This window comes from Chironomus tepperi, unplaced genomic scaffold, assembly GCF_022539635.2.
Source record: "Chironomus tepperi strain 1889 unplaced genomic scaffold, CSIRO-AGI_Ctep_v1 contig_219, whole genome shotgun sequence".
Classification (NCBI taxonomy): domain Eukaryota; kingdom Metazoa; phylum Arthropoda; class Insecta; order Diptera; family Chironomidae; genus Chironomus; species Chironomus tepperi.
This window is the reverse complement of record NW_027226341.1, coordinates 1,640,427-1,665,164: the sequence shown is the minus strand read 5'-3', so window position 1 is coordinate 1,665,164 and position 24,738 is coordinate 1,640,427. Positions and strand designations below refer to the sequence as shown.

Below are 24,738 nucleotides of genomic sequence, written 5' to 3'. Positions count from 1 at the left end.
AAATAAAAAAGATTTTAAATAGAAATATATAAATATGCCCTTTAAAAACTAAGTTTTCACGTTTCAAATTCTTTAATTTTTTTAACAGCAGTAATCTTTTCTGATGTCATAGTATACATTGGTATTGATTGGTATATATTTCCTTTTTATACTAGTAAGTTAATACAGCATTTTCCAAAACCCAATAAATTGATTTTTGCACAACTCATGTTCGTTAATTTTAATTGGAAGTGTAGCTAGTACAAAAGAATATCCTGGATACGATAAAAAATAAATAATTGCTCTTTTGATATTAACAATTGTTTCTTGCTCTAATTAATCTTTTTTGATTCTAAACTTTTTATGAAAGATTTTAATTTTCAAAATCAAAAAGCACGATTTAAAGACAATCATAATTAAAGCTACACTGTTTCAGTTCGTTACATGAAATTATCAGTCCTCGTTTATCTGATGGCGAATCTAAATGTATATATTCTCAATTTCATTTAAAATAATTAAAATCTAATGAAGCTAATGAATTTATGACAACATCAATTTGTTCAATAATCCCAACATATTAAAGAACTTCCTGAACAAATATACAATTCAAATTCTTTTCTATGCATTTTTATTTAATTTCAATTAATGCAACAAAAAATTACCAGAATAATTTTAAAAATATGGTGCTTAATATTTACCTGAATACTTATATCTTAATTAAAGAATTCAAAATCATTTGCAGGTTGAGGAAGCTTGTATTCTTTTAAATATTTAACCGAAAAATCGCAAGCCTCTATAAATTCGACCAAATGCAAATTCGTTATGTATTTTGCGCAATTGGTTCTGCGTAAAAGTGGTGCTGCAATCGTGACCGGAGTATTAGATTCAATTCTCTCGACGTAGCAATCTTTTCTGATGGATCTTCCGCTGAATGTACAAATGATATAGTCTCGATAATTGTAATGACTGTAAAAGTCAAAAAATCCTTTAAGATGTTCCTTGAAGTTCGTTATTTCGGTTATGCCATAATAATCTCTGTTTCTGCTAGAATCAAAATGAACTGCATATTCTGGAATGTTTAATTAATGTAATTTAAATTACAGACACATTTTAATATACTTACTATCTATGAAAATTTCAGGATACACTCCTTGCTGAACTTCCCAAATCGATGGCAAAAGTCGATTATTTTGCATATAGAAAATTAGCATTAAAGTTAGCGAAAAACCCTTAAATCTGACATCAAAACACTTGAGCCATTTTTTGAGATAATGAAATAAAGCTACACATTCTGGTTGAAGATCAAATAAATGTCCTAATAGTTGAGAATTATGCACAGCTAATCCGTTAGTTACACTTATGTCACATTTGATACCACTTTTGATATGAATTGCTTTGATCGAAGGAACTGAGTAGTTTAATTTTTTGAATGTCCATTCCTTTGGCATATCATCAAAAATCGTCTTCAAATGTTCGACTATATTCACGTCTTTATTATAGTTTCGATTTTTGTAATATCTTTTTCCTATTTAGTAGAGCATCGATGTTATTACTTCAGGCTATTTTATGATTAACTTCGGTAATTTACCTATGTCGATGAACAAGTCCAAATCTGACTCACTTTTATATCCAAGTCCAATAACTCTTGATCCTTTAAATGACAAAATATTTGTTAAACATTAAATCTAATTTGGAAATGACAACACTTACCTAAATAATGAATATCGCAATTAGCATTAAAATGAATTTTGATTAGATTCTTTATGTCATCCTCAATGTCTATATAGTTGTACGATGCCTTTAATACTAAAGAATGAAACATTTTATAATAAACTACTCTATCACTAACTTTAACAAATTGATTTAATTTATCAATTTTTTTCTTAGCATTAATTGGCGGCATTTTGGTTATGTTTTTATAACGAACATATTTAAATTAACTTCCACGCAAAGCATGTTTGGATTTTTACACGCTTTTTTGAAATCATGCGCAAGAACTTCCATGTGAAATTTGAAAATAGTGAAAATCAGTGAAAATAAATTCAATTGATATACCTAGGTACAGGAACTTGTGTAATATTTGTTGATATAAAATTAATATTGCATCAAGATTATTATTATTATTGTTTTATTAAGACGATAATTCTAATCAACCATATTTGATTTTTTTTTTTTGGAAAAAACCGAAATTCAAAATTTAAAAATTTGGCCAACTAACCGTTGTTTTAAATGTACTGAATACAAATATTAAACGAAAAAATAAGTATAATTAATTCTGAGAATAGATATGAAGCACATAAAACAAACTTAACCTTTAAAAAAGTTCAGTTGTTGATAAAATATGATCAGCAACGTCATAACCATTGGAAAATAATGTAAGTAAATGTTTCAAATTGTAAATTCACCATAGAAGAATTTAAATTAATTTTTCGATTGATATTTTTCATTCTGGAAATAAAGTGATATATTGTGGTTAACAACAGATGCTCATAGGAATCTGTAATTTTATAGGAATTCATTGGAGAACCAGCAACACAGGAAATCTTCATTTCTGATGTGACATCAAAAAGCCTATTTAAATGCTGAGAAATGTTCACAGAATCGATGTACCAAATAGATTTATTGCCATAGTGATTATTGGAGACAGTGCATTCTAATTTCCTTTGATGTGTGGAATTTCCTTGTCTTTTTTGTACTTATGGAAATCTAATCACTGTACATCAATAAAATTTATAGATGAATTACTATTCAATGATGCAAACCTGAACAAATTTTTTATAAATCTATTAATATTATATGTTTTGCGTGAATATGATAGTGATTATTAGCTTTTTCTCACATTAAAACATATATAGCAGTTCAGAATTTTCTATAATTTCCCATCCACCTGTTGCCAGTTATGATTCTAAAAAGAAGCTTTAGCATTGTATTATAATGATTTTATCTACAAATAATTTCCAATTAATATTCAATAAAAGCATTCACAACTAAAATGCAAATAATAATTTTTAGAAAAATCAGATAAAATATTAATTATTGCTATCAGCAAAAAAGTATATCACTTCAATGAATTTGATTATGCTATCATGTTTATTTGTACTAAAATGTTGAAAATTAAAGAGAGTAGAGAAATTTTTGTAACTCTCGCAAAAGTTTAGCAGGTTGTAGAAAAATTCATTCATAAAATCAACTTGAATGTGAGAGCGAATGTTGAAAATGAGAGGAAAAGAGAAAATTTTGATCGACAATTCGGAAAATTCTTTTCATTTTTTTCCTGCTCACAAATATTTCAGTTCTTATCTCAAAAGCAAAAATATTTTACCATTTTCACTGTGCAATCAGTTATCATCGAAACTTTGTTGAATGTAAACGTAAACATTTTGCAATCGGAAGTTTGAATAAAAAAAATGTCAAAATGTTGTGCGTATCAAAAAATATATAGACTTCATATATATTATGTGACGGAATGTAACATTTGAAAAATTAATTGTAAAAATATAAAAAAGTGTATCAAAAATAATAAATCATATAAAAAGGAAAGAAATGATAGAGGTGCCATCAAAAGTGCTTACAGTGACAAAAGATTAGAGGAAAAATATTCATTTCGTATGGAAAATAGATTTCTGGTTCAGTGAATTACTTTCTGGTTCTGACATAACGATAGAAATAAAAAAAGTTTAAGCATAACGAAAAGAGAGAAGAAAAGTTCTTTCTAAACAAATATAATAATAACAATATTACCACCCGACTAGTGGAATAAAAAGTACAAATGAATGGAATGGGAAAAGTCTCGGTCGAGTAACTGCATACAAATTTTTTGAACAAAATGATTTATATGTAATGAAAATTACAATTATTTCAATGAGTATAATTCAAAAAAAAAAAAGAAAAATAATTAATTTAAAATGGTGAAGAACAATAATGAATAAATTTATTGTGATGGTGTTCAATGCAATTGTGTGGCCGATTAATTTTTAAACTTTTTTTTATATATATAATTGAGCGATGGTTGTGGCAACTTAAAAACATTTTATCAATCACATTTTAATTAAATTAATTTCGTTTGTGTGGTCATTAAGCCCGATAAGCATTTTTATGTGTGATAAAATAAAGACTCAATCATAACAGGACAAATTTAAAAATTCATAAAAATTTAAAATATATCATGATTAAATTTTATGTCATCTCTTAAAATGTTCACTTGATTCATGAAATTTTACTGGCATTTGTGATCAATAATAATACATAACATATTCCTTTAAAAAAATAATGATTTTGAACGTTTCAAATAATATATTTTTATTCCATACAATAATCAAAGGGATGTATATTAAGCTTGCCAATTAATTTTTCTCTGAATCAATTAAATTTTGAAAATGTACTGTCAATGTACTATGTAATATATTAGACAGTGCAAATTTTAAAATTTTAAATTCAATTCAAAATAAAACAAAGTTTTTAGTTAATACCTATATTAAATTGAAATTCAACATCATACTTAAAGGTTGGAGAGATTTCACTTTGAAATTGAATCCTTATTCTACCCTTTAGTTATTATTTTATTTAGGTAGTAATTAGAAGTTTTCACTAAAGAAGAATAGAAATTTTCCTTAAAACTTATTAATATAAATTCTAAAATAAAAAGTTTAGTTAGTAGGCGGATCAACCTTTAAGCGAAAAATATGATGTAACCGTTGAATTTGATTCCCTAGATGTTTTCTAATTATTCGGTAACTTTTTGGTTCCTACATATTCATTGCTATTTGCATTAACTTTTTCTTCTAAAAAGTAACATTTGCTGAATATTTAGTTGTTAATATAACCATAAATGTTTGTATGAACGAATTAATTACTTAATTAATATATGCCAGTCTTAATTTTAGTTTTCATAAACATATAACAACAATATAATTAATAATGACGATGATAATCTGCATAGCTTTATTGTATGTCTATATACATACAAAAGGAGAAGTTATTACAGTTATTAAGCTCTTGGCAGAAGATTAATAATCCAATAATAATAAAAACTTTCAAGTGCATATAATAATTTAACTTGTAAAATATTCATAAATTAATTTTTGCTTAGTTTGCAAGAAAACAAAAAAAAATTGAAAATAACGAAAAAAGTTTCTTAAGAGACATCATAAATTTATCACGTAATGAAATGCTTATCGGGTCAATCACCTTTGAAACTCCAAATGAGTTATCCAATCATTAATTATAAAGTTTATAAGTGAGAAAATGAAATCATAATAAAAATGAAAATGAATAGTTAAGTGAAATAAGGACGATATCATATTAATTTATATATCCTTTTAGTACTAATTGCAACTTAGTTTAATAAATAAACATGAAATCGGATTAATTTCTATTGAATATAAATGAATAATAAATAACCAAATACTTCTTTTTGTGTGAAGATTAAATAAAATATGAAAATTCAAAGAAAGAAAAAAATGAGGATGGAATGAAAAAAGTTTGTGGAGATTTTATGAAGCACGTACTCTAAGCGAGAATTGATTATATCTCTCAATGCTGTACGTATATTCGACTGATGGAATTTTTCTGGAATGTCTTCTTCTAGCTTTTAATGTGAAAGTAGAAAAATATTCTTATATCTGACATGAAGGAGTGAAACAGTGAAGAAAATAAAAATAAAAAAATGCAAAGACTGCGAATCAAATTATATTAACATTAAATTTAGAAATAGTTTTAAAGGAACTAAATAAACCAAAAATAAAAAGGTAAATCTCAATGTCAATTTTAATAATCAAGTGAAATCATTTTAATGGTTCGAAAATTCAATGCTGATGAAGAAAATTATTTCATTTTCATAAAAGCTGACAAAATGTTTCATTAAGCAGAAATTGAAGCAGAATAATGCTTAATTAATACGATAATATTTCACATGAATTTTCTCGCTTCATTTATGCTCACTCATTTAATGAAAAATTATCACATCTTACTTAATTAAGAATGAATCGAAAATTTTAAGGCTTTTATTTGATAGAAATGGAAAATTCATTGTGAGTACAATTTAATTTGATGTCATCCAAGGAAACGACTGATGGCTCGGAAAAATAGTACAAAGATTTATAATAGAATTAAGAGAATTTTTTGCGGATGAATGAATTTTTAATTAATTTTTTTGATTGATGAACACATTGTAAACGACAGAAATTTCATCAAAAGTTCATCCTGAAATCGTTAGTAGTTTTCTTTAGTTTGAAGAAAATTTTAATTGTTTTTTTACTTCAAAATTTGAGCTTTAAAGACTTTTTAAATTAATAATTTTTCACAATTAACAAAAGTATGATTAAAAGGTTATGTTAATGAATAATCAATTTGAATGCATTACATGAAAACGTCCAAATATCGACTTACGGTTATGACCTGGGAAATTTTTAGACCACTTAATGACATATGCGTCATTTTGTGATGATAACATGATGCTATTTAATTACGCTATGATTTATATAATTTAGCATTTTCGTATTGGCTTATTAATGTTTGCATTAATGCTTTATTTGAAAACAAACACCGTATATGTATATAAACAAAAATATCAAATGAGGATTTAATTGTGCTATAGCGGATTCAGTATATATTAATCGTATAATTTGAGCTTGTAATGCAATGCTTAGGTCATGAATTTAATTAAGATATCAAATATCAAAATATTTCCATTATATTTCTTTGAATAACTTCAAAAATTCGTAATAAGATAGAAAATGTGATGAATTAAGTAACATTAATTTAGCTGTGTCCAAAACAAATCTATATGATCTAATTTATCATTTTGCTTCTTCTGATTCCCTACTTGTACATTAATTTTTATTTCGTTTTGTATAATTGAATCTTTTCCTTTCTGTACGAACAAGGACAAAGGCAATGTATTCAAAGAAGTCTTTCATTAAGTAATGAAATTAGCCGTAGGGGCGTCGTGATTAATTATATAAGTCATGAAATTGAAATATCCGTTAATGACTTAAAATAAGCTTTAGTATGCCCGAAAATTCAATAAAATAATATAATATCCCTTAAAGTTGACTGCGAATTAATATTTCACAGTTAACTTAACTTTGAAAACAACTGAAAATATTTTGTTTGGCTGCGATGAATTTTAATTATAATTTTAAAGTATTTAATAAACATAATTTTATTTTTATTATGTTTGCATAGTAAATGTTGGATGATATACAATAGTGAAAAAGTTTTCTCTGATATTGGAGTTCCATGTAAATACAAAAATAAGAAGTCAACATTTTAGTAAGAACTTATGAAGATGTAACTATAAAACATTAGTTGATTTTGGTTAGCAAAACACAATTTAATTCATTACTATTATTATTGCTAACATATAAATCCTTAAAGAAGCAAGGGGAACTGTTAAATTGAATTGACCATGATTGGTGGATCCCTGGTTGGATCATTTTTTTGCCTATTATTCCGCACTTAATTGCGCCCCATTTTTATAAACTTTTTAGTTTCAATTCACTTTATTTCTGTCAAATTCCGGTATTTTTTGACATTATTGTTTCATTTGAATATTCGCAATTCTAAAGAAAATAATTGTAATGTAGAATTCGTCATTTAAATGGAAATTTTTCTTTTGTTTTAATTAAATATCGTGGAAATTTCAAGTAACATGAAATGGGTGATTAATGCTTTTCTTTGTTTTAAATTAGTACTTAATTAAGTGTGTGGACCGGAGCTTATGTATAAATAATTCTTATAAAACACCATCAACTTTGATAAAATTGCTAAAAATATTAAAACAAAAAAATTATTAACAGCATTTTCTTGGTAAATTTAGAAAAGTTCATAGTGGTTTTACGGTTCTTGGAAGAACGAAAATACTCTTATTAATACATGCTCATAATTATTGCACGTGTTATTAAGCATTAATGCGCAAAAATAAATTTCCAAATAATTTTAAAAATGTTTATACAGAATCCAAAATATTTTAAAATAATTTCAAATGGGGACACGAAACTCAGAAAAAAAATTACAAAATATATGGAAATATAGACACAAAAAATTGTTTGGATAATGTTTTTTTAGCAACAATTTAACGATTGAATAATAAGGTTTTAATATTTACCTTTCTATTTTTGAAATAAACCATTGACAAATTAAATTAAAATCAAATTCATCTGAAACCTTTTTTAAATGATAATAATGGATAAAAGTAATTCATATGGCAGTTCAGTATTGAAAAGACTACACATACCTTTTACACGTTGTTATGAGGATGTTCACAAAACTATATTATTGAAGTGCTTCAACAATTCTGCTTAAGAAATTTCAGTTTCTTACCTTTTTCATTTTTCATAAGGCTTTAACAGCCTTCATTGATGTAAAAAATTTATCAAGATGGGATGATTTAAGGGACTTACTTTGTAGCAGATGAAAAAATTAATTTAGTAAAGTTGATGAAAGGTGGTTTCAACATTAGAAGTAAATCATTTCCATAGCCAAAAAAACATATAATAATGAGGAAAGCATTTAAAAATTCCCCGAAAATAGTGTCTATGCTTTGGTAGGAAACATATTTTTTTATCACGAATACATGAATATAATATGTTCTTAATGAAATAATTAATATGTAAGCTTTCTCATAATTTGATGCCGCAAATGTGTTTTCCTTTCTTTATTTGTGTTGACAAGGTTTTTCTCAGCAAATAAGAAAAATTTACATATGTACGACAAAAATGAAAACCAACAACGAGAAAATGGGAGAAAACGTTCGAAGCAGAAAATAGTTAATGAGGAAAAAATGCTAATAATTTTTTATATGATAAATGAAAACAAGAAAATTTCAAAAGTTTGCCTATGTCATAATTAAGAAAATAAGTCGTATGTTTAAGACGAGATTACCAAATTCAGGGACTGAAACAAGTATACATACTTAGTCCAAAAAATTGGGGAAGAAAAATTGTTTGTTGAACCTTTAAATTAAATATTGCAATTCTTACTCTAATACATATTATATGAAAAATGTTAATGTATTAGTATGATACCATATCAGTACATACGTTCAAATATAAAGTCAAAAAGCTCCATTTTATACCGTACTCATTAAGCCACATCACGGCACATAATTCCTTATCGGTCTCATATCTTGTGCCTTTTTTCTCATTCACACAACTATAGATGTATACATTTATTCATGCACATGTTACAAAGAAAAAAATATATATTGAAATGAGGGCGAAAATGTGAAAATGTTGAATTGAATTCTTTTCATTTCTCTTTCACGTCATGGAAGAATTTTTTTCATCGTTGAATTTTAATTCATACGGAAACATAAAGTTGGAAATAAATTTTCAATTAACTGATAAGAATCATGAAAGGTTTTAACGTCTAGATCATAAATGTATGATATTTACTGTTATTTCCATTAAAACTTATGTTCACGACTTTTTGTCTTATTTTATTCTTTTTTTTTCCTCTTTTAAATTCAACCCCTTTTGCACGTTCATTAACGAATCGTCTGTATGAAATGATAGCTGTAAATATTGGAACTAAACAAGACAACACATATAATGAAGAATTCATTGATTACAATGTTCATGGCTTTATTTCTTCTACCACAAACCAGCAGTATAAAGAAATGTCCCATTGAATGTACATGCGATTTAGATATCACTGGAAGATATTCTGCGATTTGTGAGCGAGGTTAGTAGATAGACATTCTTTACTGTTGCAAATAAAACAACAACAAAAATTCGAAAATATTATTTACAGGGAACATGAAGCAAATTCCAATAAAGGACTTTGATGAAGAAATAAATGTGATTGTTATCAGAAAACCAAAGCATACGCTCACAATAGGTCCAATATTTCAGTCTTTAAAAAAATTAGAAATTTTACGTATCATTGAATCTAATGTGCCTGCTGTCGGCATGCATTCATTTTGGGGCGTTCCATCTCTTCGTTTATTGGGTATGTACACTGAAAGAAAAAATTTTTCAATGTAAAATTTAAGCTTTGAAATAATGAAAAATTCATTAAGGTCTTCATTAATTTATTATTCCTTTTAATATTGCTTTTCTCGTGTTGCTATACAGATTTATCCCGAAATAACATTTCAACTTTAAGCGAAGATAATTTCAAGGGACAACAAAATCTTTTGGATTTAAATTTGTCAAAAAATAAGCTCGATCAAATACCTAGTGGCACATTCAAATACTTGACTGTAAGGAAAACCCAGTTAATGAATTAAATAACTTATTTTAATATTTTTTTACTAATTATCTTCAAGGATTTACATACTTTGAATTTAGCAGATAATTCGTTATCAGACCTAGAAACAAAAGTGTTTCAAATGCTCACGAAACTTAAAATTCTTGATCTTAGCCGAAATCCGTTAGAAGATTTGCAACCTGACATTCTCAAAGATATTATTGTAAGTGTAACATTTACCTATCCTTTTCCTGTATTAGATCATGATTTTGATGTATTATAAGTAATTTCTCAAACATCATCTTCCTTCTACTTATTTTCATTTCTTTCTTTTTTTCTATTTTCAACTCCCTTGAACAAACATTTTTAAACGAAAAAATCCTCTGAACATGAATGAATGATGTGCTGTATTAAAGGATCTTAAAGTGCTAAAATGTCGTGGATGTCGATTGCAGAATATTAACCCCCAAGTATATAATTTACTAAATCAGTTGACTGACTTGGATTTGGGTAACAATCAGGTAAATTATCTTAATATTTAACATCATTTATGTAAAGTACAGAAAATGCTGACAAAATAAATTCAAATCTGTTTCTCACAATATATCAAAGTTTAAGAATTTGAATCACTAAACGATTTAGATTCTAAAGATTTAGAAAGTATTAATGTTGTAATGCTACAAAATTCAAGAATTTCCCACAAACATTTTATTCTGATTTTCTCATCTTATCTTCATTTTTTTGCTTTAAAACCTTTATGTATATAAATCTAAAGAGATGAAAAAACAAGTATTTGTGCTTATTCAAACAAATCCAGCCCCTTTATTTTTGATGCTTTCTATTTTTTCTTATTTCTGTATTTATGCAGATAGTCGTCCTTTTTTACTCCTTTTACTCTAAAAGAGTTTTATGATAATCATTTATTACTACAAATATCAGTTGATGACTTGAATATATCCTCAAGAAAAATGTACTAACCGTACATTTAGTACTGTTTATATTTTTTTTTTTTACAAATTTTACTTAACATTAGAATAAAATCTTTGTGAAACTCTTCAATTTGTGAATTTTTTAAGAAAATCTAAATCAAAATTGTTGGCTTCCATAACAAATCCTTACTAATTCAAGTCCTAATTATTTTCAAGTTATGAAAAGAAAATTTGACTAAAAAATTGATTTTAAAGCTTCTAAATGTGCCTTCTTATCGATATTTTTTCTGTCCCAAAGTTTTATCTCTTAACATAATAAAACGCTCTGTTACCCATTCAATTTAAGATTGTTTCTCAAGCATAAAATAATATGTCAATAATATTTGCACAAGGGGGTATTTACGGTTAGATATTCATATATCAATATTTTACGAGGGTTGAAATGGAAAGAAAATTGGATTGAAAGTTCGCGACGCATAAAGAGTATACAATCTATACCATGAATCTAAATATTGATTTAGTTCCGTGTTAGAATTTGTCTAGACGTCAATTTCACTCTCGTAATTTCAGTTGTCAAGTTTACCTTCGTCCCTTCAATAAATTTTTTTTATATAGAAAAATCATATAGGAGACAAGGAAGCAGAAATTGAATTACTTTAGGTCATGAAAAGAAGTCTTAAACTTTATGTATTTTCATTTCTTATTTTCAGTTTAAATATTTAGACAAGGATGAATTTAAGGACCTTAAACACTTACGTCGTCTTCATCTTGACAACAATCAATTGTCTGTTGTGGTAGATTATATATTTCAGAGGCAAAGAAATCTTCAATATTTAGGTAGGATTAATTCAAGTGTATTTATTTTATTTCTTAAAAAATTGTCCATGTCGAATATTATAGAAATGATAAGGTTCGAATATATATAGTCTATACATATATTGATAAAAATATAAGAATTGCTCAATTGCCCATTTAACCATTAATTTCAATAACTCACAGAAAATATAGTACTTTATCATTATTTTCACAGACTTATCACGTAATCGTTTGGCCAAGATATCCGGCAGAGCGTTTAACAATTTATTCAACTTAACTTATCTCGACATTTCATACAACAAACTATCAGCTCTTGAACTGGATTACATGTGTCATTTGCCAAAGTTGCAAACTCTCAATATCAGCGGAAATGTGCAGCTTAATTTATTGGATATTCGACCAGTTTTTCAGAACATGACAGAGTTACGTTCACTATCGATAGCTGACATCGCAAGCATGCCATTGGGAATCTTCGTGCCATTGAGTAATCTCTTAATGCTCAATATTTCCGGCACGCATCTCAACAATGAAACGATACAGATCCTTAATCCGTTAGCAAAGTTAAAGGTAAATCATGCACATAACGTGTTCAAGTCCGTTTACTTGTTGTTTTATGAACTTTATAGTTTTTTAGTCATAAAATCAACTCAAACCATTGAGACATATAGCATATGTATATACTCAAAACATATTTATTTAGTCTCGTAAAATAGGCTTTTATGCATTATTCATAAATTTATGCATACCCCATTCCATATCATTGCCTATGATTCATTTTTTATGCCATTTGTGACACAGTTGCCAAAAAAGTTCTCTTTTTAAATAATCATAAATTTTTTTGATATAGATTTTCTTTCGTGCTTGATACAAATAAATACATATCTTTTTTGATGTACATGCCAATCGCAAACTTGTTTTTTTTTTCTGTCATTGTCATAAAAAAGCCTTTGGGTTGCAATTATTTTTAAACAAATTTTAAAGAAATATAGGGCATATGATCAATAGAAATAAAAGTATTTTGGTTCGTCAATTATAGTTTTAGAGTTTAAAACACAGGAAGAATGAATAGAACTAGTAAACTTAAGTTTTTAAACAGATAATCCAATTTTTTGCTTAAAAGAAATAAAATTAATTTAAAATTCCAAAACTTTACTGAAATGTTGTGTGCACTGAGAGTAAAGTTTTGTTTAAAAAAAATTAATGAATTTACGCCTTCAAGCATTTCCGTGAAAATATTATGAATATTATCTTATATCTTCAAATTCTTTCCTATCTCCATTGTTAAATAAAACTTTTCAAAGCTTTTCTTCAAAATAATACGAAATAAGCATTTTTCTCATTCTATTTCACTTTATAAGGAAAGGAAATGTAAAAAAAAAAGAAAGAAAAGAAACCACAAAAAGAATTTTATTTGCATTTCAACGCCTTCATTTCTTATTCAAATTTTCGCATATTTTTATGATGATGTTATTTGCTTAACGAGAAATTCTCTGCCTTTTCTTACTCTCTTTATAAATTTATTCCACAGGAATTGGATTTATCAAGAAATCAGCTTACTGGATTTGAGGAAGATTTTGCAATCAAACTGTTAAATATTGATGATGTGAAATTCGAACAGAATCCATTTGTTTGCGATGTATGTCACGTTGGTGCTATCTTCAGTCGTATTCATATGGTAAGAAGCTTGTGATATGAGGTGATAAGTAGACATATTCTGATGATATTCTTATGTTGAACATGTGACTTACTAAATTATTTATTAAAATACATCTTTTTCTATTTATGCCCTTTGCCCATGTGTATTATGTCCTTTTTTTACAATCTAATCTGGTTTTGTATATTTTTTTCATCCACTCAATAATAGATGACTTGGCAAAGCAGCCCAGAATGCTTTCTTCCAGAAGCGTTTCGAGGCAAACCAATAAATAGTCTTTCACAAGATAAATTGGAATTCTGCTACGAAACCTTTGTAGATGAGGGACATGATGCTGCCAGTACTTCTGGTCATTACAGCATTCTTGATGAAGGACGTATAAGCATCATTGCATTTATGGCACTTGCCATTTTCATTCTTGTTCTCCTTATTATGATTGTTACAATAGCTCTATGTATAAGACAGCGTAGTAATTATAACGCCGCACAACAGCAAACAGAGGATGGGAAAGAAGGTGAGTAATTAAGAATGCTAATCAGCCTTAGAAAAAATTTCTCCTACTCATCTTGATTAATTGGAAATGATTAATTACAGCAATAAGGAATAACGAGAAGAGTATTGAGGAGTCGCTGATAGCAAATAATGAAATTAGCTATAAAATTGCCCTTCAAGATCGTGTCAATGTTTTTCTTAAAGATTCTCCTAGTTGACATCAATCGAGTTCTACGGAGCTTCTTAAGCCATAGAATAAGTAAATATTTTTACATATTAAGTAAATTTGTTTATATAAAATTAATGCATCAAAATATTGTGAAAGTACACATCAACATTTCAAAAATTATTCAATAAGATATTTTACAATAAAAATAACTATTATTACAATTTATTTTGAGAACTATATAATTAAAGTTTTAGTAGATAATTTTTTATTAAATACTAAACCATCTGCTGATAATGTAATCAAATTAAATCAAGCAAGGTCAAAAATCTAGTCATAAAATTACTCGAAACACTACTTGAATGGCATTTCACAAGAAAGACAATAATACTTGTCAAAAAATCAAATCTATTTTTCTAATACTAATTGATTAGGGTTCGACAATCACATGCACGTATGCGCATACTGTTTGCAAGTATTGTATACAAGTATATTGCATGCAATGTGCGCACTTGTACGCAAATACTTGTGGTAAAAGTCTGTTATACGGGGGGCCAATATATGAAATTTTCGAATTCAATTTTTTGGTTAAAAATGATTAAAACTAGCAGAAAATTGATAATTTGTAATTAAAAAGCCAATTTATTGTGATTTTGAGCAAAATTTAACAAAAAATTTTTTTTCGCATGAAAGTGATAATTTTTAGGACGAAAACCTTGTTAAAATGACAAATTGAAATTTAAATTTCATCTTGTATAAGGATCTTTGTATAAGTATAAGGGATCATTACAGTTACAATATTAGATTAGTATTCGCGGATCTTTTGTATAAGGGATCATTACAGTCCTATATTAGATCAGTCTTGCAACGAGAAAATTTAATAAAATTTCCAAAAATTCAAAAAAACGATAAAAATTTTTTTTTGCCAAATTTCACTCAAAATGACAAAAATTGGCTTTTTAATTACAAATGAGTATGCACATACTTGCATGCAATTGTCGAAACAATTATTTATTAGTTTTTGAAAAATCTTTTATTAAACTATACTATCTGTATAGTATAAATTTAATGTTTTTTAGTGACAAATTAATGAATCATAATTTTTATCAAAACCTTTTTTCATCATAATAAATTGTGTTGTGCCATTCCAATAAAGTTTCAATTCGTCATTTTATAATAAAAAAATTATGATTTTAATTATTTTGAAAGATAATTTATACAATCATTTGAAAACAATAAGATCATATTTGAACAAATTTTAAGATCACTGCATTAGTGTTACAGAAAAAGATGAATTTATGTATTTGTTTGTTGGACAAATAATGCAACGAATAGTTGACCCAAATGCATGAATTGTCAATTTGTGATAAAAAAAATATTAAAAATAAAATCTCAATAAATCTAATAGTAAAAAATAATGTAGCAGAAATTTTTTTGTTCTATATAAATGTAACCAGAAAGTTCATTTGTGAAAATTTTTGGATAAAAAGGAACAAAAAAAAAAGGCTTTTCATCAATAAAATCAAGAAAAGTGAACGAAAAACTGAAAATTGAAATGAAATAAAAAAGTTTTTATCTGATTTTGCATTGTTACAGTTTCAGCTTACAATTCTCCATCGGAATGATACAAAGAACTTTTATATACTATTTCATTTTATTTTTTATATGCAGATTAAGTTTTGAAACAGATATGAGCGAATTCCGATTGTGAACATTTTGTTCTGTGATTTTGAGTGATTTAACTTTTTTTTTATATATTTTAAATTATTGAAATATTTGTATAAAATGGATAAAGCTGAGTTTTTAATATTATGCAATAAGATCAATGTAATTAAATAAGGAAACTCAAAAAATGATTCTTCTTGTTAGAAAGTTCTTTCATCTTATGAAAATTCAATTTTCATATTTTAAACAAACTTTTTCATTAAGGCACATACATACATATACTCAAGGATACATCTACTCACAAAGAAATAAAAAAAGATTTTTAATACTCTTATCTGCTACACATGAGCAAAAAAAAAATTACAAAAACTTGATCAAAAATTCATCATCTTCCTTATTTTATAATCATCAACATATACGTGATTCTTTAGTCTACTTTTTCATTCAAATACAACTCAAATACTATAACAGCATCATCATTATCATGTCCCATAACGATAGAATGAAGAGTATGGAACGGAAGCAAACTTTTTTATTAACATTTTTTCTCATCTTAGTTTTTTATTCGTTGTTTTTTTTTTTTATTTTTTGTTGTTGCTATTTCTTTGAAGCCTAAAAAGTTTTAGCGTACAAAAATGAAGTTTTTATTGCTTTCCATACAAAACTTTTCATTGCTTTATTTGCTTCTTGATTATATCTTTCAGCAGACTTTTTTTTCTCTTCCTTCTTTCTCTGTAAATTTACTTCAAGTAGGAGATGAAAAATTGCCACTTTTATCGAAACGGAAAAGAGAAATTTCACATACTAGTGACTATTTTTTTCTGTGTGAAAAACGTGTCAAGAACATTACAGTAAAGTGAAAGTAATTTCAAAGTATTGATCAAAAAATAATCCTCGAAAGAACACGCGTCTCTCATGAAATGACAATACATTTCAAAGTTGGTTACAGTTTCGATATCGACAACATAAAAAAGTTTCAAGGTTAATCTGTGTATTATCCATTTGGAAAGTTTATTGACCTATCAAAATTTTCTAAGCTACACTAAATCGGATATATTGTTTTAAAAGATACTAAACTCACACGATTATTTTCTAAGATAGAATAAAACAAGCATATATCGTCAATATTTTATATTTTAAAATACCCTATTAGACAAAAAGCATATTAAGAGCACTTTAAAATTTTCTTCCATATCCATATTGATGTCATTACTTAAATCAATTTAGTGAGTGTACACATGAGCTTACTCAAATGAGCATTATATAAGTACGCTTAACAAGGCTTAACAATGTGTTCAATGAGTATACTTAGATGAGCATTAGCTTGAGTGTACTCAACTATGTACTCATAGTTACTCACTTCAATTGTGATCCATGACTTCCTTCAGATGGCGCCTAAAGCTGGCTTGCTCCTGCTAATTACCAAAACTGTCTATCGACAGCTTCCTTCTAAGAGTTTTTTGGTCGTCCACGTGCTTTTTGAGATCAACACATCCTTTTCAAAAAGTGTCACCATCTAAGTACGCTTACAATGTATTCAAGATGATACTCGATAAATTCATGAGAGTATCCTTAAGAGAGTACATGATTGAGCATACTCTTGAACGTGCTCAGTTTTATGGGCATACTCTATATATTGATAAAAAAATACTTTATCATCAAATCCAATAATTATTCATCTTGTTGCATTAATCCCATTTTTAAATATATTTTATCGACAATTTAATATAAAAAAGAGCAGTGCTGAACTTTTTACAGAATTGATTAAACAAAAATTGATTTTACGAACTTTCTGGTTCTAACTAATATTATCTTAATGCAAACAACTATTAAATCAGTTTTGTACTTGTTGTAGTGTATAAATATGAGCTTCGCTCAATATACTGTTGTAAAACATTAAGCAAAATGTGGTCTGTTATTAGTTGTGTGCAGAATATTATAAATCAGCATGTCACCAGTATATAAACATTGAATCTAATCCTGAACAATAATGGTCGTTTTTCTTAGATAATAAGTTTTTACTCAATTTTAATGGGACAGTAATTTTTTATGACTTCATAAAGCGTTGATTCATGTCATTTAATAAAGATTGAATTTTGTGTTAAAATATGCTGATTTATGGAAATTCTTAGATTTTTATCAACGATTTAATTTGATTTTTTATGATAGCAACAAAATGGAGTTTAAAAAGATGAAATTCTGGTTTTGTAATATTACAAAAAAGCTTAGAAATATGTATCATGAAGGAATATGAAAAGGTTTAAATACCCACGTGTTTGCAAGCATAATGGTAAAAATGCAGACGTAAAAATTGATATTGACATTGATAGAAAAAAATATGAAAGCTTGACAACAGCATTCATCAGGAAAAAAGAGACATGGATATAATATAGAATATAAATTGAATGATAAATCGATATACCTCATTCACTTATAATGTTTCTAATTTTGTATCCTACAATTTTTCTTACGCACAGTTTAAGCTTAAGGCAATCAATAAACGAAAAAAAGAAACACAAATTAGACAAGAATAAGAAAAAGTTTATGAGTGTTTGGGTGGTAAAAATGATAATTTTCGTCAACATAGTTTTATTGCAAATCGTATTCATTTCATTCATTAGACGTCAATCAAGATGACTCTTTTTATTACTTCATTATTCAAGGTTCATTGTAGAACCGGCTATAGGAGCGTACTGATTCTTGAAAAATGTTAAACTTTTCTCCCTTAAGAAATTGACTGAAACTTACTGTTTATACAATTTATAGAAAATCAAGCCAATGCTAAAGTAATAAAGTATTGATTTTCAAATAGCCTTAACGTGAATCAGTGCTGGAAGAGACAATCATTTAAAGAACAGACAAAAAACTTTTCTATTTTTGCCAACTATTTACTAATGATGATGGCTATAAAACTTGGTTCTATGTGGTTGAATTTTTAGCGCATTTTCTTAATCATTTCTAAAACACAGACACTATTGCCCGTACTTTGTTTCTCCGTCCGTCCATCTGTAGATCTTCAAACTCGACTCAAACTTCGACTCAAAATGTGTGTTTGGCTAAAGCTGACCATGACTTAATACATGCTGATTCTGTAAGTGGAAAATGCGCTTTTGTCGATCACGAGCGACCACGTACATACTAGTTTTCTTTCACAAGGAGAGATACATACATAAGAACGAAAAAGTAATTTTTTGAAAATATTGGCCATTTGAACTAATTTTTTTCACTAATAAGATTTTTTTTGGCAATGTTAAGCAACGAAATTAAGACTTTCATACAAGTTTCAGTAAGGTTGACAATCCTTTAATGAAAAAAAAAACTTTTGCATTTACAAGGCCTTTAAGCACTTTAAGAAACAGACAAAAAAATTCTATTGGAATGAGAGAAGCGGAGAAGGAGAAAGGAAATGGAGAAAGAAAAACTTTTGTAATTTTCTCGTTGTCTTGAACATTATTCTTTCAACATCAGCCGCGTCTGTACTTGGAAATCTTTCATACATTGCAACATTTTAGCAATGCAAAGTGATGAATAATGTGGTTAAAGGGAATTTTTCTTAAATTATCACGGTAATCATATTTAACATTTATATTTTACTTCCAAATTTTTTAAGGCAGACTGTTATACATGGTACTTCAGCTGAAGAAAAGATTACAAATGACGACAGAAAATTCTTTTTACCACATCATCATGATGAAAATTGAAATTCTCTTTAGATTTAAATGGTCTTCTTCTCTTGCTTTCTTTTACCCCCTAGTGATTATCATGATGAGGCTTCCTTCCTTCCTTTACGTGCATGATTCTTTGAAGAAAACAAATGAAGAAATATTTTACCCTGATTTCTCTCGCAGATTTAAGGATTATTTTCATTTTCTAAAGATCTGCATGCATATATGAACTCATATGAACAGTAGATTGTAAAATGTGAATAAATAAAATTTAAAAATTATAGATTGTATCATGAGTAATCAGGAAGTATTTCTATATATTTCTGATTGTTCTTAGCCTTATGACTTTAACTGAAAGCTTCTGATTCCTTTCTACACAAAACCCAAATAAGTTTTAATTAAGCAATTACCACTGAGACCAAAGCACACAAAATGAGCATGAGCTGAATTTACCCATGTTGCAAATTCTCTGTCCGTACATTAAGCTGACATTTTTTCGTTTCTGTTCTACATTATATATATCAGCCAAATAAATAGAAAATTCAAAGATCTTTAAAAATATGATAAATTTTCCTATTTAATTGATCGTACGATTGCGTACAATTTTATTAAAGTTTATGAATCTACTGTCTTTAATAAATAATATAAGCTCCATATGACGCTATCTATTTTTAGTAGACACATTGTTTATGAATGTAGAAATCTAATGATGCTAATTTTGTTGTAATTAATAATTCATCTCGATTTAAATACATAGATTTATAACAGATTATCTTTTCACGTGATGATGTTAATAACAACTGTTAGTTTTTGATTATTATTATCATTTATTTTGATATTCTATTCTTTATTTCCTCATATCATGGAAAATATTGATTTTATAATGTTAAAGAGAACATTAAGTGTTTATATTTATAATTCAAAATAATAATTGATGATAGTAAATAGATCGTCCAAAGTTTCACGATGAAAATATCTTCACCGTTTCCGAATCAGCACGTTCCTTTTTTTGTAAAAAGTCTTAAACATTTGTGCACGTTTTCATGGTTTATCATAGGAACAATTTTTTTTATATGTAAAGTACGATAAAATTAGCATATTCAAACTGATGTGTAAACATAACATTTGGAGACAGCAGGTGCAATTTGTGGCATGTTTTGAGATGCGAAAGTTACGAAAAAAATCACCCATAAATATATTATTGAAATTGTAAAGAAATTTGACAACTAAATCGTGTAAACGAAATTTAAAATTTTATTCAGACTAGGGTTCAACAATTGCATGCGCATACTGCTTTTAGCTATTGGATCCAAGTTAGAGTTCGACTTCGAAATGCATGCAAGTACTTTATACAAGTGCTAGAATAATTGTAAATTCAATGGACATACTGTACAGACATACTTGCATGCAATTATCGAACCCTAACTTTTTTGTAACATCATCTGTATTTACCTTCAGTAGAAAACATTTTTTATCGATTGAATCTCATTATAGCAAGTAAATCTCATCTTCGTGCAACAAAATAGATAATTTGCACACAAAGAAGGTGAAGCATAAAATTTCTCTTTCTATTTATTTACATCTTGCTCCTGTTACTCTTTTCAGTTGTTTTCTCTATTCAACCCTTACACAACGATGTGTATTTAATGACAGAATAATGGTTGTGAATCCGGTTTTATGTTGTTAGTCAATTACAACACGTACAGCATAATTGATTAATCATGTTTTTATCGTACATGCATGTGGTATAAATGATATAGAGCAGAAAGGTAATGGATAGAAAGTGGCAGAAGGGAATTTTTGGATTGAAAAATTGATAAACATAAAGCAGATTCACACAATAATCACATACGCACATAAATGTGTAATAATCATGTTCTTCATATTGTAATCCCATTGCGGTAAAATTAAAATTTTAATTACATTACTTGACTATATAAAATATCAAACAGTTCACACAAGAATCATATTTATACATTTATAGAACAGGGAGCAAACTTTTCCACTTGATTTACATACGTAAACATTTTATTTTTGTTCCTGATAAAAAAGTCAGAAATTTGTTTGTGTCATGCCTCGCTTAAGGGACATATTAAAGATATCTATACAATGTTTTGTGACAACTTCCAACTCTCTGCTTCTCTCACACAATTTTTTATTTTATTTTATTTTATTTTATTTTATCTAGCTTTTAGCTAACAATACGAGGATATTTAAGCAAAAGTTCAACAAAGTTCGTGTACGACACAGATTAATATTAACATATTTTTCCTCTCACTTTCTCACTTTCCATTTCTCCTTGCCTAGTTATATCGCAAGATGTTTTTATCTCGTTTGTTCTATAAGATATTGCGAGGGTAGAATTTAAAATGAAAGATAGATAGACTCTTAAATGTGATCGGAAATTTTTGTCTATGCCTTTATCTTCATTACATTGTTTTGAAATGCTTTAAGGTAGATCGATCGGCGAATTAAATAAATCACAATGGTTTATAGCCAAATATATTCATTGTATCACGAGGATTATATAAAGCAGTACATTCTTCCATTTTAAATTGCAAAACAGACAGTTTAGTAGACATAAATTTATTCACGATATGAATTCATAAGAATGATATTTATAAGTAGGGTTCAACAATTGCATGCAACTATGCGCATACTGTTTGCAAGGATTGCATGGTAAAATTATCACTATCGTTACTAGCAGGATTCATCCTGAATTATTTTGTCATCTAAAAAATCACGATTTAAATCTTTAATATTAGAGCAATAACAGGCTAATGGCATGTCCAGACCAACAGTCTATTCTGTTATTTCTTTGTATTCATACCAGACTCATTGAATAGTCAAATAAAATTTTATGACTCTATTCAAAATTGTACTGTGCTACTGGGCGTATTCAAAATAACTTCAAAAGCTGTGCACATTTGGCTATCCTCTTTTACGTGATTCAAAATTGTTGCAAGTAATTGACCTTAAGTAGACAAAATCATTAATTAATTTGGGGAACATTCACCTATTACGTTCATAATTTATTTAATTGAGAGAGTCCATAATATTGCATAAAAAAGAAGCTTACTTCAGGCTCTATTCTCAAACATCACGTTGATTCTTAGCTGTTTGTTTTCTGTAGCTTGGTGATTTATTGATACATGATTGTTATTATATTAACATAAATTAAAGCACAAATCAAATAACACATTCATATTTTAATGCAAGTTAAAGCATAAGTATACCATTTAAGCTTTAAAGTGAAATAATTTTCCGCAGGTGAAATGAAACGTGGGAATGTCTACTTCAATACTCGTAACTATTTTCATTTAATTTTCTTCTGCTTGTGAAAATACTTATGGAACTTCTCACAAGAATATGGAAATGCGAATAAAAAGAAGTTCTTGTTCATTAATTAAATAAATAGTACCACTGGCATTGTTTATGTTTTCCTTTCTCAAATGAAAATGGCATTTGTAGTGTATGTATGTAGAGATGTACTGAGTGCTTGCGGAAATGCTTGAAGTCTTGTGTCAATAAAGGTACATTTTTAGTTTATCATGTCTTTAGATTTGCTTTTTGTTCCATTCCTTTAATAATCAATTATTTACATGCAATTTGTCATACAAATCGTGACAAGTGCATGTAGAGTTGAAAGAAAAGAGTGGTTGCTGCTATGAAAATAGGCAAATTCTTTGGTGCAATGCAAAGCATGATGAAAGTGTTTAGAAACCATATTTCATTAAATATTTCATTCAATTCATTCACTCAATGCTTTTCAGCTCAATTCCTTCTCATTTTTTTACTCTTCGTGTATCAACATCCTTCAACAATAATAAAATTTACTGTACATGACAAAACACGTGAATGTGGAACTTTACATTCGTAATAATATTCAAGCAACTTCAATCTGCTACTTGCTCTCTTACTGAAATTTATATTGCAATATTCATAAGTTTTTATGTTCTTTTATTGCAACGTCATCTTCGTCCTTCTTCTTCATATACTTATTCACCCTTCTCTCAATTTTTCTTATTTCAACAACATCTTTATTATGATGAACAAGTGCACAGTGTGGTACATAACGCTGTTTGCGTTAGTGAATGGAATATATGTGCATTCATCTTATAATTTGTTGTAAAAGAATATTTAATGTGGTTGGTTATGTTTATGAAGCTATTAACATGCATGATACTTTGTAGCTCTCTAAAAGTAAAAAAAAAGTTGTTCTAGAAAGAAAATAGGTTAAAATCAATATCAAATGACATTGAAGATAATTTAGAGCAACTGAAGAAGGTAAAAATACAAACATCCAAGAATCAACTTCCTTGTTTCAGCTACGTGTCTAAGCATATTAATGAAATTTTAGTCCATCCAATATTTTAGTTCTTTATTTATAAGCAATAATACCAATAAAGTTATTTGAAAAATTCAATAACTGTCATAAAGCTATAGCTGCTGTAAAATAAATCAGTCATAATATTTATTAAAAAAAAAAAGCCTATGATACATCAATATCATCAATGGCTTAATTTCATTAGTTTCTGTTTTTATCTCATTCCTTCTTTCGTTTTATCTCCGTTATTTAAGCTTTATCGTCATTATCGCATTGCTATAGGCTATAATAAATAAATAAATGTGCTTGTGTGTGCATCATATGTTTTACTCTTTTAAGAAGCTTTTGGCAATTTAGATACTTTGTGAGACATGAATTTGTTCTATAATGACACTTTTTGTGACATTTTTTATGAAACAAAATGATTCTTTTTTTATTCTATTTATTTTCTACACTTGTTACTACTTTCAGCTTGTTTATCTTCTTAACTTATATTGAAGCATGTTCTACAGCACAATAAGCGGCTTTTCACTTCTATTAGATATTCGTCATTCTTCTTATTCTCATAAAGTCACTAAGGAACTGCTCACTTTATTATGCGGAAATTATAACCAGAAATAATACTCCACGGTAGTACGGGATTATTACTTGAACTGCCATTTAGATAATATGAGAAAATGAGAAAGATGAACAAAGAAGCTTAAAATTCCCTCAAGAATTCACCGATACTAATTTAAATTCATCAAATTAAGGTATTTAGGGAAAATGTGATAAATATTTAAATAAAATGAGTGTTTTTCAGGTGAACCACAATGAAATGTCAAGATGTTTATCTACAAACTTTTATCATGAGA

General features: G+C 27.5%; 2 protein-coding genes across 2 annotated transcripts; one reads left to right on the top strand and one right to left on the bottom strand.

The window, feature by feature from the left end:
* Window positions 1-646: 646 nt before the first annotated feature.
* LOC139090800 (terminal uridylyltransferase Tailor-like) lies at window positions 647-1,894 on the bottom strand. Its single transcript, XM_070640618.1, has 4 exons — window positions 1,690-1,894; window positions 1,568-1,630; window positions 1,103-1,504; window positions 647-1,048 (listed from the first exon to the last, which is right to left on the bottom strand). The coding sequence occupies exons 1-4, from the start codon at window positions 1,880-1,882 to the stop codon at window positions 693-695; spliced, it is 1,014 nt and encodes a 337-aa protein (XP_070496719.1). The 5' UTR covers window positions 1,883-1,894; the 3' UTR covers window positions 647-692.
* Window positions 1,895-3,350: 1,456 nt separating this feature from the next.
* rdo (reduced ocelli) lies at window positions 3,351-14,685 on the top strand. Its single transcript, XM_070640536.1, has 12 exons — window positions 3,351-3,816; window positions 5,302-5,726; window positions 9,495-9,663; window positions 9,733-9,930; window positions 10,056-10,183; window positions 10,250-10,393; window positions 10,587-10,691; window positions 11,810-11,936; window positions 12,130-12,482; window positions 13,444-13,590; window positions 13,780-14,083; window positions 14,164-14,685. Exons 3-12 carry the CDS (start codon window positions 9,531-9,533, stop codon window positions 14,277-14,279), a joined length of 1,755 nt encoding a protein of 584 aa, XP_070496637.1. The 5' UTR covers window positions 3,351-3,816; window positions 5,302-5,726; window positions 9,495-9,530; the 3' UTR covers window positions 14,280-14,685.
* The last annotated feature ends 10,053 nt before the right edge of the window (window positions 14,686-24,738 follow it).